At 44.4% G+C, this 18621-nt stretch overlaps 1 protein-coding gene across 1 annotated transcript in view; it reads left to right on the top strand.

Moving 5' to 3' along the window:
- The window catches only part of WDFY4 (WDFY family member 4), a 236720-nt gene that overhangs the window by 66453 nt on the left and 151646 nt on the right, over positions 1-18621 (top strand). The window contains exons 17-22 of the mRNA XM_081823086.1: positions 1980-2211; positions 3322-3467; positions 4501-4612; positions 5342-5532; positions 11312-11464; positions 17965-18038. Coding sequence (XP_081679212.1) covers positions 1980-2211; positions 3322-3467; positions 4501-4612; positions 5342-5532; positions 11312-11464; positions 17965-18038 — 908 coding nt within the window. The remainder of the gene's footprint in view (positions 1-1979; positions 2212-3321; positions 3468-4500; positions 4613-5341; positions 5533-11311; positions 11465-17964; positions 18039-18621) is intronic.

Below are 18621 nucleotides of genomic sequence, written 5' to 3'. Positions count from 1 at the left end.
AATGGTGTTGGGAAAATTGGACAGCCACATGCAGAAGAATGAAAATGGACCATTTCCTTACACCACACACAAAAATAGACTCCAAATGGTTGAAAGACCTCAATGTGAGACAGGAGTCCATCAAAATCCTAGAGGAGAACACAGGCAGCAACCTCTTTGGCCTCAGCCACAGCAACTTCTTCCTAGAAACATTGCCAAAGGCAAGGGAAGCAAGGGCAAAAATGAACTATTGGGACTTCATCAAGATAAAAAGCTTTTGCACAGTAAATGAAACAGTCAACAAAACCAAAAGACAACCGACAGAATGGGAGAAGATATTTGCAAATGACATATCAGATAAAGGGCTAGTATCCAAAATCCATAAAGAACTTATCAGACGAACACCCAAAGAACAAATAATCCAGTCAAGAAATGGGCAGAAGACATGAACAGACATTTTTCCAAAGAAGACATCCAAATGGCCAACAGACACATGAAAAAGTGCTCAACATTGCTCGGCCTTAGATACTAGTCCTTTGATGTGTGATTTGCCAAAGAATTTCTCCTAGTCAGTAGCTTGTGTTCCATCTTCTTTCCCATAGGACTTTGCAGAACAAAAATTTTTATTTTGATGAAGTATAATTCATCAGATTTAACTCTTATGACTCATGCTTTTGGTGTTAAGTCTAAGAACTCTTTGCATAGCCCTAGATCCAGAAGATTTTCTTCTGTGTTTTTTTCTAAAAGTTTTCTAGATTTACATTTAAATCTGTTATCTCTTATGAGTTAACTTTTGTAGGAGGTATTAAGTTTAGGCTGAAGTTCATTTCTTTGCCCATGGATGTCCAGATGTTCCAGCAACATTGGTTGAAGAGGCTACCCTTCCTCCATTGAATTGCTTTTGAACCTTCATCAAATATCAGTTGGGCACTTTTGTATGGATTTATTTCCAGATTCTATATTCTGTTCTACTGATCTATGTGACTATACCCTTACCAAGACCACACTATCTTAATTGTTGTAGCTATGTAATAAGCTATATAATAATATTGGTTAGAATGGTGCCTCCCACTTAATTCTTCTCTTTCAAAAAAGATAATCAAAATCACTCTTCTTTTTGAAAAAGAAGAATTAAGCTATTTGTTAAGTTATTCTAGGGCTTGTACCTTCAAATATAAATTTTAGAATTAGCTTGTCTGTGTCTACAAAAGCCTTCTGACATTTTGATAGGAACTGCATTAACCTATAGATCATTTTAGGGAGAAATAATATTTTTACTATGTTGAGTTTTCCTATCCAGGAACATGGTATGCCTCTCCATTTATATAGGTCTTCTTTGATTTCTTTCATTGTCGTTTTTGAATATTTAGTATGTAGATTTCATACATTTTTTCTTTAAATATTTCATTTTCTTTTGAGCAATTGTAAATGATAGTGTTTTTAATTTTAGTTTCTGCATGTTCATTATTAGCCTGTAGAATGTGATTCATTTTTGTATGTTGATCATGTATCCTGTGACCTTGCTGAACTCAGTTATTAGTTCTAGGCATTTTTTTTTTTTTTCGGTAGATTCTTTGGAATTTTCCACATGGACATGTCATCTGCAAATAGAGATAATTTTATTTCTTCCTTTCCATTTGGATATGTCTGTAATTATTTTAGTACATAAAACTTAATGGATGTGCAAATACTGGACATTTAGGTTCTCAGTGGAATGACTGGAACAAAAAAGATAAACATTTTAGTGGCTCTTAATATTCCTCATAAAATTTGTTTCCAGAGGCACAGTGTCAGTTTTTCACTCCCACCAGCATTTTGTAAACTGTTTTCCTGCATTGTTTCTCAGCTTTGAGAGTGACCTTTTTAATGTTTGTAGATAAAATAAGCTTTTACTTTTAGAGAATAAGGTATATAATTTTATATCCTTGGGTGTTTATTTGATTAATTCTGAGGTTAAATCTCTCCCTTTCCCCCTACCCCCACCCTTTTAATTTCAACAGATGTTGTATATTCAGGCCTTACCAGGGCCTTTCCTTTCAATGGATCCATCTTCATTTGTGGATGTTTATGGATATATTGCTACCCCTCGAGTTTGGAAACAAAAGTCGTCATTAATATGGCGTCTTGGCCCTACATACCTCTTTGAAGAAGCCATCTCAGTGGACACTCTGGAAGTTATTAACAAACTTGGCCCAAGATACTGTGGTAACTTCCAAGCTGTGCATGCTCAAGGTATGGAGTGTTTTGATTTATAATGATCTTGCTGATACTCTTTTTTAAATGGACATCCAGTTATTTATAGCATATTTATAAAGAATAAACTCAGCATAGGTCAGTCATTGGGGAAGACCTCTGTAATTGGATCATTATAAATTTACAACCCAACAGAATATGTCACAGAAAAGGAAATGACAATATCCTTTAGATTTCAACTCCAAAGCACATAATGGAGGAGAATGGGTAGGTAATACCATGAGCAAAGAAAGAGAGAAGAGAATGCGATAAATAAGTTACATTCCTTTTAATGAAGAGGCTTTTTAACTAAAGTATACTGTTGTCTTCAATTATTAAACAGGCAGACAAACACATCCACATTTCCATTATTGATTGCTGGCTGTTCAAGTAGGGAGTACTGCTCTATCAAGTCAAGGGGGTCAGCTCCCATCTGGGAAGAATGATGAATGAATTTATGTACAGAAGACTTGTGCATAGTGAAGGGCGATTGAGCACTGTGGAGTGTTTCTGTCTCCAGGCCCCATGTCTTCTTCAAGCTTCCATTTCCTGTGGCAGATGGCACTGGCCAGAGCCAGGTGATGAGGTCAAGTCTAGAGCCAAAATTTTGCCCACTGGCTATTCAGGCCATGCAGTTCCAGTAGCACGTGTGGCTTTCCTTGATCCAGGGACCAGAGTGCTCATTTCAAGTGGAATGTTCACCATGGCATGTAGCTCATTGAAAATCTTAGGGCTTTCAGCCCAGTCTCTCTCTCTCTTTTTTTTAATAAGTCAGCTTTCTTATCACTCAGCATTTTGGTTTTGGAGGGTGAGGTTATATCATCTCCTCGTTAGATGCTTCAAGCTTCAATGATTTCACACCTTGAATGCCTTTATTTTATAGTAAGGTTAATCCTGTGAGATTTATCCACAGTTTTCTATAAGTGTCAGAGAAGCACTGATAGGGGCAAATATGTGACATAAACATACAACATACAAACGTATAATATAACAACATAAGACAGTCTCTCAATGATAGCTTTGCCAAAGAGCCATAGCTATTTATTTTACTGAGCTTGTACTTTCTGTTCTATAAAGAGAGTAGAGGTGATCAAAGATGTGTTGTTTTAGGAGTGGACCCTGATATAGAAGTGACGCCCCTGGTTGCGGAGGAAAGGGTTTCCTTTGGCCTTCACCTAGCCAGCTCCTCCATCACCAGTGTTACAGACATCAGAAACACTTACAGTGAGGTGGACAGCCGCCTGATTGCCAAAGAGGTATGACTTCTGCCTTCACTTGTTGCCCCCTTTTGGAATCATGATCTCATAGCTTGCTTCAGCTTTCAGTGCTTAAATGAACACTAATTCATGTTTGTGCATGTGGAGACAGATACACACAGGCGTGCTGCCCATTTCATTTGTTAAAATAGCATATGCCTCTCCACCCATTAGCATCCCCTGAGACTAAACCTTTTATTTATAATTGCTCAGAGGAGAAAGTAGGTGCTCTTTATTCTTCACCGGAGAACAGGAACAAATGGAATTTGAAAAACCTTTGAGACGCCGAAAACACTATTGAGCTTCTCTTTTCTGGGTGCTACTGACCCCCCAAACCTGCAAAATGTTCTGTGAGTTGCCCTGTTTATTTTAAACAGCAAACTTGCAAAACAGCAAGCAGACGTGTTTGTAGATGAAGATGCCATTAGATGAAGAATTTCCTAATTCCTGCAGAAAGTGCTCTTTTGCTTAATGCTGATGAATTGGAGCCGATTTGTTTACATTTTCTCCACCCTTACAGACAGAGGGCCATCTCCCTTTACTGAAGAGGCTCAGTAAACAAGGGATGAGGTCTTGCTGAGCACCACAGCTGTGCTTTACCCACAGAGTACCCCGGACTGCCATCTGCCTAGCCCTCTGAGACCAGTGAGGCCAAGGCTTGCAGAGGCTAGACAGCCTGGACTGGGAAGGGGGCAGCCTGGCTTTCGTGGCTCCATTCCACCTCCACATGTCCTTGGGTCCACCTCGCCCTCAGTAGCTCTTCACTGTGACATGTGGGACATCTGTGGTTCAACTGCGCCACCAGAGCTGTTCCCACATGACTAAGCCACAGCCTGGGTGGTGGGGCATGGGAAACCAAATTTTGGCTTCAGTCTCCCTGACAATGGTTCATTTATTATTTATTCACTGACTTTCTCTTACTGAGGGCCAACACTGGACCAGGACTTGGGGTGCCTACCCTCCAGGACCTCATGAATAAAAGCTCTTCCATTCCAGCATGTTTCTTTGGACTAATTGTTGCTCATTTCTCTAGATGAACATTTCATCCCGTGACAATGCCATGCCTGTGTTCTTGCTAAGAAATTGTGCTGGCCACTTCTCGGGTTCTCTTCGAACCGTTGGAGCTGTGGCTGTAGGCCATTTAGGTAGGTCAGGCCTTGACATTTTACTATTATTTGGGAAGATGGGCAGGTGGCTGTCATTGCTTGTGTAGCCTGGACTTCTGAACGGCTATCCAGTGAGGGTGAGAGTTGGAGATTTAGCCCTGTCGGAGAGTTAGCCTTCCACGTTGCAGAGAGGCCAGTTCACCTTGCCCCATCTGGCAGTTGCTAGTGAACTCAGCTTAACCGGGCTGGCATCTATGCACAATGGAGCCTATCTAGTGGGCACGGTGGGGCCCTTTGACAGAGGCGACAGTTGTGGTTGTTGGGGTAAAAACAACAGCCAGTGACTGCTGCTTGTTATGCAGGCAAGAGCAGAGCAGAGGGTTGGTACAAGGTCTAGTCTCGAAGGATCTAGAGAGCAGACAAGAGCCCGGGGTTGTCTGAGCCACCAGTGGCCCGAGGCTCCGAGAGCTTGTGGCTCACCCAGCACTCCGGATGGAGATAGAGGCGGTGATCTGAAATACTCTGGGCTGTTTCACCTGTTTTGGTGGCCCAGAAAGACCTCAGGGCAGGATCTCTCAGTGAGCTAAGACTTTCAAACCTCCCACCCTTCCTCCCACTCCCAGCCTGTCCCAGGTGCACAGGCCCCTTTACTGTGAGTGGAGGGTGGCACTGGCATCTGCAGCTCTTTTGCCCTTGCAGGCTGCCAGGGGTCTTGCCGTTGCCCTGAGCCTGCGATGTATTGATGGAATGCCCCTTTGTCCGGCACAGGCATAAGGGTGTTCCACTCCATCCCAGCAGCCAGCAGCCTGGACTTCATTGGCGGGCCTGCCATCCTTCTGGGCCTCATTTCCTTAGCGACAGATGACCACACTATGTATGCAGCTGTGAAAGTCTTGCACTCTGTCTTGACCAGCAATGTCATGTGTGATCACCTGATGCAGCACATCTGTGGCTACCAGGTAATCCCAGCCTCCCATCCAAGCCTGTAACTCCCCAAGGAGCTGTCATTACCTAGGGGCAGGGAAGAGCTTCACTGGCCCTAGGGGACTTTCCCTCCAGGGTAACTTCTGGAGAAGGGAAACTAACAGGGAAGGGTCTTAAAGCCAGTGTCGGCACAGCAGAGGGCCAAGTGATGGCCAGGCAGAGAGGCACTCTGATCAGAATGGGGGTGCTCACCTGTATACCTGTAACTTTCACTGAATTCAGGAATCATTGGTGATCCAGCTACTTTGCACCTAACGTGATAGCTAGGAGCCCGGACAGAGGAACCAGGGTGCTGGGTTTGAATCTTGCCTCTTCCTCAAACTTGCTATATAACGTTGGGTTACTTACCCTCTCTGCTTCAGTTTCCTTAATATCTCTATCTTAAGGAGATATTTGGTCAATATGAACTGAGTAAATAGATTCCATCCCTACCCACTATCTCACATGCTGTGTCATGGGGTTGTAGTGAGCACTAGATCATTTAATTCAAGTGAAGGGCTGAGCATTATATCTGCAAAATAAGGGCTCTGTAAGTGCCAGCCATCTCTAGTTCTTAATCCCCTATGTGTAAAATGGGTATAATAACAGCACTTCTTTTGTAGGGCTGCGATGATAAAGTGAGTTAATACGTGCTGAGTGTTCAGAAGAGTGCCTGCTCAGAGCAACTGTGATTGTTAGTGCTGTTTACTATTTGCGAGGTCACATGAGACATGTTCACTGCCCTTGAGTACCTTCCTGCATGGCTGGAAGAAAATCATGAAGGACAGGACTAGTGTCAAAGTCTAGACAATGTCACTGGGGTACAAAGGCCATGGTGGTTCCTTGGTACAGCAGGAGCTAAGAGAAAGCCTCCCTGTCTCTTTGGCCCCCAAGTCAGGGTCTGAGAAGAAGAAAGTTTCTCAGGTACATGCCCCCTCACCTAGACTGTGGCCACAGCTGGACAGTGGCCCGTTCCTTCTGCTTCTCCCTCAAATCTCATTGATACCCGTCACAGCTCTACATTATAGACCTGATGATACCTCTTTCCTGTGTAAACCCTTCAAAGGCACCCAGTCACTGATATAATATCCCAAACTCCTTATACTGGATTCTAAAGACCTTTAAAAACTGGCCACCAACCTGTCCTTCCAACCGCATTTAGCCCCATTTCCTGTCCAGCCAATGCACCTTCCTCCCTGAATCCTGCATGGTCATGGATTGCTAACCGCATCATATTACTTTGTGTACCTGTGTCCTGGGCTTGGAGTACCATCTCTCTCTCTTCCCCAGGTCAAGCTCAAATGGCAAAGGGGATCTCTCTTCTAAGCCCTGAGCTGAGTGTGTGGCCATCTCTTGGCTGCCCTTAGCACCAAGCATGTGCCCAGTCTCACTGCTCTTACCCGGTGCTATAATTATGACTCTGCTCATCTCTGTGAGACTGTAATTGTCTAAAGGCCTGGGTGTTTCCTTATTCTTTGCCAGTATATTACTGAGACCAAACAGAAACTTAGTAAATATTTTAGTAATAAGTGAATGGGTGTGTCTGGGTTTATATTAAAACTCTAATTTGGGGCTTTGGAGATATTAAAAGTTTCCTTTGACCATGTTGTTAAAAGCAGCATTGATGGGATGTGTACTACTTCAGCTCATACAGATCTGCTGTGACTAGGGATTTTGGCAATTATTGTGAGCATTTCCAAAAAGGTACATATAGCACTTCCGGCTCTCGTGGGTCTATCTAGAAGGATAACATGAGACAAATACCAAAAAAAAAAAAAAAACCAACCAAACAAAAACCCAAAAAACAAAACAACAAAAAAAGACAAATACCAAGATAATTTTAGTATACATTGAATGCAGTAAGTGTCTGAGGTTCACTTCCAGAACTACCATGCTCTCTGTGACTTGGATGTTCTCCAGCTATCTTCCCAGAAACTCCGGTCTCGTGGAGATCTGGAATCCTCACTCATACTCACTGTGGCCTCCCCACCGCTAAGTGTAGGGCCTGGCGCGTTGTGAATTCTCAGTGAGTGTTTTCTTTGCCTGAGCAGAGTGCCTTGAGAGAGATAATGTGCTACAGAGCTACAAAGGTAGCCAACATCACATGTAGGACCGTGTTGCTTGAGTTTTTCAGGAAGAAAAAATGGTAGAGACAAGGAGTGGCCCATGGATGGAATCTATTTACTCAGTTCATATTGACCAAATACCCACTAAGAGCTAGGTACTGTGCCAGGCAGTAGGGATGTGGATGAGTCCCGATATGGGACTTGATCCCAGGACCCTGGGATCATGACCTGAGCCAAAGGCAGACACTTAGCCGACAGAGCCACCCAGGCATCCTGGGAGGGTTCTTTTTAAGATGAGAATTACTAGAGCATTTTTGTCGGTGGGAAGATGTGACAGAAGAGAAAGCGAGAGAGAGACGGATGCAGCTAGGAGAGAAGAGCTGTCCCATGGAGCCATGTCCTCAAGAAGGTGAGTAGTGGGTTCCAGGGGCCACGTGGATGGAGACCCTACTTATGACAGGAAGGAGTGCTGGTATGGGAAGATGAGATCTGGTATGGGAAGTCGATCTGGTATGGGAAGATGAGAGCGTTTGTGTCTGATGGGTTCTGTCTTCTCAGCAGAGTGTGAAGTTGGTGGTGGAGGTGAAGGGAGGTTGGGGAGAGAGGAGAAGAGATGAAATCCTCATCTTTAGGATGAAGAAAACCAGCTTACTAGAAAAACAGAGTTGGATCACGAGGCCAAATGAGGACTGCTTTGGCATTTGACACTATTACTGCAAAGTGAAACCAGTCAGCCTGCGTGTGTGATTTTTCTCAAGCAACTTTCAACCATCCTAATTATGTCTTGGTGGGGGACTGGGGAGTGGTCAGATTTCAGATATATCTAAGAAGTGACGGGAGCAGTCTGGAAAGATAGTGAGTATTCACTGATCCCAACTGTCTTAGGCAGTTGGACTGCTTTAACAGAATACCACAGACTGGGTGGCTTATAAATAACAGAGAGTTATTTCTCACAGTTCTGGAGGCAGGGAAGTCCAAGATCAGAGTGCCAGCATGGTTGGGTTGGGTGAGGGCCCTCTTCTGTATTGCAGGTGGCCAACTTCTCATTATATTCTCACATGACAGAGATCAGAGAGAGGGAGCAAGCTCTCTTGTGACTCTTACAAGGGCACTAATCCCACCATGAAGCTCCACCCTCATGACTCCCTCTAACCCTAACTACCTCCCACAGGACCCACCTCCAAATAACATTGCATTGGGGGATAGGGTTTCAACACATGAATTCTGGGGGGACACAAACATGCAGTCTATAGCAGCAAGCAAGACTTCCAAATAGCAGATTGGAGAGGATAGCTGGGAGAATAGGGAGAATGGCTGGGTGGTGTCAGATCGAAGCTTAGGGAATTGAGTTGTGGATAAGATGGGTGAGAACCCGGATGCCAGTAGATGGGTAGGCAACCTGACTTTTGGGTGACTGAGATCAACAGAGACATAAAGCTAGGTGGGATCCCTCTCATTTAGTCTCTGAGATGGGTGTGGGCCACTGGGATCCCAGTGCCTCCGTTATGGTATGAATGTTTGCATGTTGTTGCTTCCCTGGGCCTGACATAGCAGAAAGGCACATCACGTGGCTGCAGCCTAAGGTGAGATGCTGGTGCAGCTGGGCTCATGGGGATGTGGTGGCTTCCTGGTGACACAGCAACATTTATGGGATGGTTATGAATGCAGGATTTGGTAAAGGGGAATGGGAAAGAGCACAAAGAAATGTAGGAGGATAAATACCTAGTAGTGCAATTGCTGGGTTGTGTGGTAGCTCTATCTTCAACTTTTTGAGAAAACTCCATACTGTTTTCCAGAGTGGCTGCATCAGCTTGCATTCCCACCAACAGTAAAAGAGGGTTCCCCTTTCTCCACATCCTCGCCATCATTTGTTGTTCCTGACTTGTTAATTTTAGCCATTCTGACTGGTGTGAGGTGGTATCTCATTGTGGTTTTGATTTGTATTTCCCTGATGCCGAGTGATGTGGAGCATTTTTTCATGTGTCTTTTGGCGATTTGGATGTCTTCTTTGGAGAAATGCCTGTTGATGTTTTCTGCCCATTTCTTGACTGGATTTTTTTGTTTTTTAGGTGTTGAGTTTGATAAGTTCTTTATAGGTTTTGGATACTAGCCCTTTATCAGATAAGACATTTGTAAATATCTTCTCACATTCTGTAGGCTGTCTCTTAGTTTTGTCAACTGTTTCCTTTGCTGTGCAAAAGCTTTTTATCTTGATGAAGTTCCAATAGTTCATTTTTGCCTTTGTTTCCCTTGCCTTTGGAAACATGTCTAGCAAGAAGGTGCTGTGGCCGAGGTCAAAGAGGTTGCTGCTTGTGTTCTCCTCTAGGATTTTGATGGACTCCTGTCTCACATTTAGGTCTTTCATCCATTTTGAGTTTATTTTTGTGTATGGTGTGAGAAAATGGTCCATTTTCATTCTTCTGCATGTGGCTGTCCAATTTTCTCAACATCATTAGTTGAAGAGACTGTCTTTTTTCTATTGGCTATCCTTCCATCTTTGTCAGAGATTAGTTGACCATAGAGTTGATGGTCCATTTCTGGGTTCTCTATTCTGTTCCATTGACCTATGTGTCTGTTTCTATACCAGTACCATACTGTCTTGATGATTATAGCTTTGACATACTGCAAACAGGTTGACAGACATAATGATTCGAAGGGGCACATGCATCCCAATGTTTATAGCAGCAGTGTCCACAATAGCCAAAATATGGAAAGAGCTCAGATGTCCATTAACAGATGAATGGAGAAAGAAGATGTGGTGTGTCTGTATTTTTTAAATGGAATATTACTCAGGCATCAAAAAGAATGAGATCTTGCCATGTACAATGACATGGATGAAGTTAGAGTATTTTGCTACGCAAAATAAGTCAATAAGAGGAAGACAAATATCATATGATTTCACTCATATGTGGAATTTAAGAAACAGATGAATATAGGGGAAGGGAAGGAAAAATAAAATAAGATGAAAATTGAGAGGGAGGCAAACCATAAGAGACTCTTTTTTTAAGATTTTATTTATTTAGTTGACAGAGAGATAGAGAGAAAGCACAAGTAGACCGAATGGCAGGCAGAGGGAGAGGGAGAAGCAGGCTCCCCGCTGAGCAGGGAGCCAGACGTGGGGCTCGATCCCAGGACCCTGGGATCATGACCTGAGCTGAAGGCAGCCGCTTAACCGACTGAGCCACCCAGGTGCCCCCATAAGAGACTCTTAACTCTAGGAAACAAACTGAGGGCTGCTGGAGGCAAGGTAGGAGGGATGGGGTAACTGGGTGATGGACATTAAGGAGGGCACTTGATGTAATGAGCACTGGGTGTTATATGCAACTGATGAATCACTAAACTCTACCTCTGAAACTAAAAAAAAAAAAGAAATGTAGGAGGAAACCAAGAGAGAGTGGCATTCTGGAAACACAGGGGGAGATTTTCAGAAAGAAGCAGGGGGACCCTAGTGAGAGCAGGTCAAACCCCTAGTGAGAGGTCAAGTCACACAAGTACACAAGTACAGAAAAGTGGAGACTGGTGGGAAGCAGCCACAGAAGTTGGTATGTGTTTTTCCACTGAGAATATGGGAATGAAGGAGGTAGCACCAGAGAGCAGAGGGCTTGCAGGCTGGGCTGACGACAGGTGCTGGTGGGCACAAGCAGGTGAAGGAGAAAGAGTTCTAATGATGCATTCACCAGGAAATTGCTTTGTGTTTTAACTTTTTCAGATAATGGCTTTTCTCCTGAGGAAAAAGACCTCTCTCCTAAACCATCGAATTTTTCAGCTCATCCTCTCGATTGCTGGCACTGCAGAACTAGGCTTCGGGTCATCTGCTGTCACCAACGTTGGCGTCTTTCAACACATCCTCTGCAATTTTGAGGTAAACTGGAGACTGGACATTAGCCCTGAAGGAGTGGGTGTGTGTGATGGTAAAGAACATCTGGAGCTTCCTCTAAACTCAGCAGGCCAGCTTCCTCAGTAATCATGAGGATAGTGAGAGGGAAAGCCTCAAAGGCTTTGGAGCCCAGAGGCCTGGGTTTGTAATTAATAAGAGACCATCAATGGGCTGTGTGGCCTTGGGCAAGTCTCTTGATTTCTCTGAGTTCTAGTCTTCTCGTGTGTAAAATGGGAAGCATCACCTCTCCCTCACAGGCTGGGGGGTCAAACCAGATAGTATCTGGGAACGGTTTCTAAAACTGTAGGGTACCATATATATATATATATATGGGCTTAAAAATATATATACCCCAATTCCTTTAGATGGTGCTTTGCTGTTGACAAATACTCCTTGAAAGTGCTGACTGAGAGACCCTGAGGGCAGGCCTGAGCCTAAGTGGGGGGTACTGCACAGAACTTTGGGTGGGTTGCTCTAGTCACAAAGCACCATTTCCAGAGTGCCCATGGGGTCAGGCACTGGCCATGTCCTGGAGACATGCTGATAACCAGGATCCAGCCTCTCGACACAGCTGCCTGGGCCCAGGACATGACCAAGTGACACTACAATGTGCTAGACATCACGGCGAGACAGGCACAGGGCATCAGGGGAGTGGGGTGAGAGCACAGTCCATTCAGATTTGCAGATCAGGACTCTGGGGCTGAGTTGGGCAGAATGCATTCAGTGGGGGAACATTCCAGGTGGAGTGTATGCTATTTGCACACAGGAGGGATGGGAACACCATGGGGATGTGAGAGCAAGTGGCTTGGAGGGTGCCTGCAGGGCTGTCTGTGGCAGGGAGAGGTGAGGCTGGCCGGGGAGGGAGTTGAGACAGGTGGGAGATGCTAGGCTGCATGACAGGACGTGCGCTTTAGCCAGTTCCTGCTGCAGTCCTTGGAAGGATTTAAAAAATGGATTTTCTTAACTTAAAACATGATACATGCTTAGTATAGAATATTTAAATTTTAAATATTTAAAATTACAGAAAAGTTGACCGTTGTCAACTTTTAAGGCATTGCTTTTTTGTACTTTCTATGCATAATATACATATATTTTTATATCATAGTCATGATCATAGTGTAGATATAGTTTAAGTCCTGCCTCTTCTCACATAACAGACATTAAAAATATTTATTATGGACTCTTCTTTTTTCTTTTTTGGTTAAAATACTTTGAATGAAAGGGAAAAGACACTTGTCTGCTCCTCACAATCTGACTATGTTAGGAAGCTCTGGAGCCTAATGCCTTTGGAGGAGAAACCATCAGCCAAGCAAGTCGCTAGCACAACCCTTACTCTCTCCTCAGAACTCCAGTTCCAAATGCTCCTGCGTTAAGAGTAAATACTATGGGGACGCCTGGGTGGCTCAGTCAGTTAAGCGTCTGCCTTCAGCTCAGGTCATGATCCCAGGGTCCTGGGATCGAGTCCCGCATCGGGCTCCCTGCTCTGCGGGGAGCCTGCTTCTCCCTCTGCCTCTGCCTCTCTCTCTCTCTCTCTCTATCTCTCATGAATAAATAAATAAAATCTTAAAAAAAAAAAAGAGTAAATACTATGTCTCATTACAAGATGGAGAGACAGGGAGAAACCCCCCGTAGAGCTCATCTCCCAAAGTCTGGGACTCTAAGAACCAGACAGTGGCAAAGACACAGCCCTGGTCCATGGAAAGGCAAAATGGAGAGGAAAAGGGCTTGAGAAAGGAAGATGAGAAACATGCAAGGGGCCAGGGAATTAAGGAGGGAGGTATTTAAAACTAGAAACACATGAGTGCTAGGAAAGCCCTTATGACCTGTGCTACACTGTTGCACACCAGGTCACTGTTAGTCCCCAAGTGCATTCGTGAGACCCGTCCAGTCAAGAATTCAAGGTCCCTTCCATCACATCATGCCCTTTCTTAATCTCATAGGCTCCCAGCAAGCAACACTCGTCGACTCTCCATCACTACTCCTTCAATGACCCTCACCAATAATGCTTGTTAAAGATCTGAACTTCACATTTAAAAGCATTTTTTATGGACTTTTACAAGATTTGTTCTGAATCAGAATAATATCTGCCTTAGAGCAAGTTCCTGGTTTCTTCACCATTCTCCTATTGTCAAAGTCTTAGATTTTCCCCCTATATTGTTGTTTTGAATAAATGTTATTTTGTTGTTTTGTGCATACATTTCCCCTGCTCTAAAACTATTTCCTTTGAATAAATGATCAAAGTTGAATTATTAGGTTAAAGGCTTTATAGATAAGTTTTAGATTATTGCTAAGTTTGCGAAGCTCCTGATACCTAAGGATGTTAACAAAAGAATGACATGTTAGAATTTTATTTTAGGCCTATTACTCTGGTGGCAGGAGCCCAAGGCAAGGGAGAGTGGGTTGTGAGATTGCTACAGAAATCCAGATAGAAGATTTTGAAGCCTGAATTTTGGCAAAGACAGTGGGATAAAGAGGATTAATGAAGCTCATCATTCGAATTAGAAGTGATTTAGAACTGAATGAAAGAAACACACTGTATAACACTGCATATAACAAAGCACTGTGGGGGGGGGTGCTGGTGAAAGCTAGATTTAGAGGAAAATTTATAGTCATCAGTGTATATATATTAGAGAAAAGAACATTTAAAATTAATGAACAGAACTTTTAGATCAAGAAGTTAGAATGAACAAATAAAAATGGAAACACAAAAACCCCAAACAAAAAAACAAACAAAAACAAAATTCAGAGAAAGAAGGAAGGAAAAAGAGATGAGAACATTACTTAAGTAGGAAAGAAACAAACGTAGAAAGGATCACCAAGGCCAATAACTAGTTCTCATAACACAGACAGACCTGTTGAGATTGGCTAAGGGGGAAAAAACAAACAAACAGGAGGCACAACTAAATAATATTAGGAAGGAAAGGGAAGAATAACCACAGAGGAATGAGCAATTAGAAAGGCAACAAGAAAATAGGATCAGCAACTTGGTGCCAATAAATGTGAACACTTAGCTCATTTGAACAATCTCCAAGAAAATTTGTTTCCAAAATTCACTCAAAAAGAAATAAAAACTCAAATGGTCCCATAACCATCAAATAACAGAATCACAGGTTTAAAATCTTACAAACAACATCCATAAGGCAAGTCCAGGCCCAGGGTGTCTATAGGGAAGTTCTTCCAGTCAGGAAATGGGCCATTCCAGCCTTATCAACTCTTCCAGGAAACTGGAAAGAGAGCACTCCCAGCTTATTTTATGAGCCAATCTTGATTGCAGAACCAAAAAAGGACAGTATGGGAAATGAAAAAGTACAGGCCAATCTTATTCATAAATATAGCTCCAAAAATCCTAAATAAAATATTAGCTAATTGAACCAGGCCCTGGATCTGGGTCTGAAGATATGGATGAGAGGGTTATGCAGGAAGCCAGCCAGGTGTGGAATATAGGCTCCTAGTGCACAAGAGGAAAGGAGATATGCATAAATGACCTCACTACACTGATAAACAGGACAGCATGCCTTGGCTGCATCCCTGTACCTTCCAAAATGCTGTGGCTGAGTTCAGGCAGCTTGGCTCCAAAGCATGTCCACCAGCAGCCTGGCCCAGAAATTACCCATGGAGGAACCCACCACCCTCCTACTGCCTGCTCCTGGAATGACCATGTGCCACCCCACCCCTCCCTGAGTAAACTTTTAGGTAAGCTGGTGCTTTTAAAGCTGGAGTTAAGAAAACAAGCAACCCATAAAAACCAGAAGCTAAAAAAAAAAAACAACAAGGAAAACAAAAGGAAATGAAATAAAATTTAAAGATTAGGAGGACAAAATTTCAAAAAGAAGAGAACTTTTCCAAATGTCTGCCTCTATCAAGTAAGGGCAAGGATGTGTTAAGTTTTAGATTTTGTAATTTGTAGGACTGTGTAAAATTTGGAAGTCACTTGGAGGTCAACTGAAGGTCACTGACAGGCCTAGGAAAACATAAGTAATGGGGTCAGAAGTGAGGTGGAGGGAGGAGGATGGAGTCAAGACAGTCAGTGGGCTTTTGAAGAAGAAAAAAAGAGAAGAAAATAGAAGGGAGGAAGTTTCAAGACTTAAGGGACCTGAGTCTGGTTTTAGGCTGAGGAGGAGGAAGCAATAGAAAAGGATGGTTAAAAATACCAGTGGGAAAATCACTATTGATGGGTCAAGTCCTTCCCACTATTGAGAGGGAAAGTTTAGAGATAAAAGAGTGGGTTACAAGAAAAAGGGTGGGTTCCATGCATGATGATTGGGACAGACAGTTTAAAGGGAAGGGGGAGACAGGAAGCTGAGAAGCAGGGGAGGGGCAGGAGGTTGAGAAGCAGAGAGAGATAGGAAGTTGAGAAGTAGGGAGAGACAGGAAATTGAGAAGCAGGGGAGAGACAGGAAGTTGAGAAGCAGGGGAAAGGCAGGAGGTTGAGAAGCAGGGGAGAGACAGGAAGTTGAGAAGCAGGGGAAAGGCAAGAGGTTGAGAAGCAGGGGAGAGAGAGGAAGTTGAGAAGCAGGGGAGAGACAGAAAGTTGAGAAGCAGGAGAAAGGCAGGAGGTTGAGGCTTTGGGTTCCTTGAAGAAGTGATAGGCCAGCCCATTCTGAGAGTGAGGTGGTTCCAGGGGTAGGGAGAGGGCAAAATCTGACGTATTATCCATTTGATATTTAAAGAAATCTAATCCAGACATCTCAATGCAGTTCTCAGTACAGAGGTTATGTGACACAGGATAATAACCAAAAGATTCAATTATCCATGTTTCCCAAAATTCAGATACTTGGTATTATGTAATTTCTAAAGAGCTAGGCAGCCTCCAATGTGTGTGGCAGCTTTTTATTGTTCTTGTGCTCTGGAAAGGAAACAGGAATATGCTTCTGTGGGAAAGGTAAGGGCTCAGGGGCACACAAGATTGCTTGGTCCAATCTTACTATCTCAGTTCTCCCGGCACTGAGTCGGACAAAGCATTTGCTCAATGTCTGACTTCATGAATGAACGTTCCAAGTGTGCAGGCTCTTGGACTCCTACACACTGGGGCCACATCAGCCCACACCAGCTCTCCCAAATGGCAGCTGCCCTCTTCTGTGTATGCCAGGCAGCAGCTGTGCAAACGGGAGCTGGAAATCTGTCAGTGTGCTTCTGGCTTAAGAGCAATCCACTTACCCACTTATTTTACCTTGATCTACTTTGCATTCACTCTTTTAAAAAACTTGATGGGTCCTTATTAAGTGCTCTCTATGTGGCATGTGTGGGGACTAGTCAGAGGGGTGGTCTCTACCTTCATGGGCCTCCTCAGAAACTTGAGTCCTTTGAGGCTCCTTTGCTTTCACTCCGAAGTAAGAGGATGGGGCCACGGTCACCTGCTTGATTCAAGTGAGGTCGATTATTGACCCTATGGGTCATTGTCTGCAGGAGATGCCTGTGGGGAGCACAGTGAGGAGACAAGAGGATGGACTCGATGGTCAGACAGACCAGGCTTTGAAGCCGGGCTCTGCCAATTAGAAACTGTGGGGCGCCAGGCAAGTTTCTGAGTCTCTCTGAGCGTCACTCTTCTTGGCTACTACATGCAGATAATGATACCGTTTTAGGACTTTGCAGGGCACTTCTTCCCTCTGGAAAATGGTCTCATTTATATAAGTGTGAGCTCTTTCAGCTGCTCCGTGAATGCACTCTTACAGTCCCACATCAAACCTTCTCCATTCTGGGCCCTAGGAAATGTCAGTATTTGGAAATAAGAAATAGTAGAGCTCTCTAAAGGGGAACAGACGGGAGACCTGAAGGCACGCCATCCACTTTGCCCCAGCAGGACGGTTAGCAGCTGCATTTTGTTTACTGTGAATGAAAACAACCTGAGTGATAAAGTTCACTCTTGGAATCTGAGTGCATCCCCTTTGGTGTGCAGCTCGCAGCGCGGCCATGTGGGAGGGGAGGGGGCTGTGCTGCAGGTTTCACGGAGGAGGGGACTGAAGAAAGTGATGTGTGCACAGTTGGGTGCATGGTCGCGGTAGCATCAAACCAGACAGGCAAGACTCATCTTCTCATTCCAGTCCTACCACTTGCTGGTGGTGAGTGGCACCTGTCCCTCAACTGGTCTGTCTCAGCCTGTTTCCTCATCTCTCGCTTGGGAAGACTGGCACTTGCCTTCCAGGCTCCAGTGAGGATGAGCTGCGTATTGTGTGTGGCTATAGGGGCTCCAGGGCTGAGGGCCAGACACAGGTTACAGCAGGTGTCCTTGGTTCCAATCTAGACTCCCACAGAAGCACTGGGCAGCAGCAGAGATGGGGAAGAGAGAAATGGTGTCCGAGCTTTCCCCCGGGAAAGGCAGCCTCTAAGTTCTAGGTGTTGGGAGAGCTGGTCTGATTCCTGAGCTGCTAAATGGTGTTAGTGACTTCAAGCGTAAGGAGAGCGTGCTCAACCCTGTACCTGCTCACACTGCATGGAGTCCCTTCTTCACACACATCTTGGTTTCACTCTGTGCTTGTTGTCTCCAGCTCTGGATGAATACTGCGGACAACCTGGAGCACTCCCTCTTTTCCCACCTTGCGGAAATCCTTCGATCACCAAGGTAGGCCAGGCTTTGGCAGGGTGGGGGCTGGAACTAATGGCTTCATACCAAGAAGGGGAACCGAGGGGGTGGGACAGGAAGTGGCTCAACAACCACGGCCTTCTCCCATTTCCAGAGCACCGAGTTCCCAGGTGGCAGCACGTCTCTCAGTCCATGTGGGCTGCTGTAACAAAATATGATAGATGGGGTGGCATATAAACAGCAGAAGTTTATTTCTTACAGTTCTAGGGGCTGGAAGTCTAACATCAAGGCCCTGGCAGATTCGGTGTGTGGTGAGGGTCTCGCTTCCTGGTTACGAGCAGTCTTCTCCCTATAATGTCACCTGGTGGGAGGGGTGAGGGCTCGCTGGCATCTCTTTTATAAAGGCACTAATCCCATCATGAGGGCCCCATTTTCATTACCTGTTTACCTCCCAAAGACCACACCTCCAAATATTGTCGCACTGACGGTTAGGTTTTAACGTATGAATTTGGGGGGGACACATTCAGTCTGAGGCAGTGTCCTTCCCAGTGGCTCACGTATGTGGGGCAAGTCTCTCCCCTGGTGGATTTGGGCCCCAGGAGGGGACTCTCCAGCTCTGCAG

The sequence above is a fragment of the Leptonychotes weddellii genome, chromosome 6 (genome assembly GCF_054177405.1).
Source record: "Leptonychotes weddellii isolate Sample4059 chromosome 6, ASM5417740v2, whole genome shotgun sequence".
NCBI lineage: Eukaryota > Metazoa > Chordata > Mammalia > Carnivora > Phocidae > Leptonychotes > Leptonychotes weddellii.
Note: the sequence above shows the minus strand (reverse complement) of the source record. Positions and strands in the feature narration are given on the sequence as shown.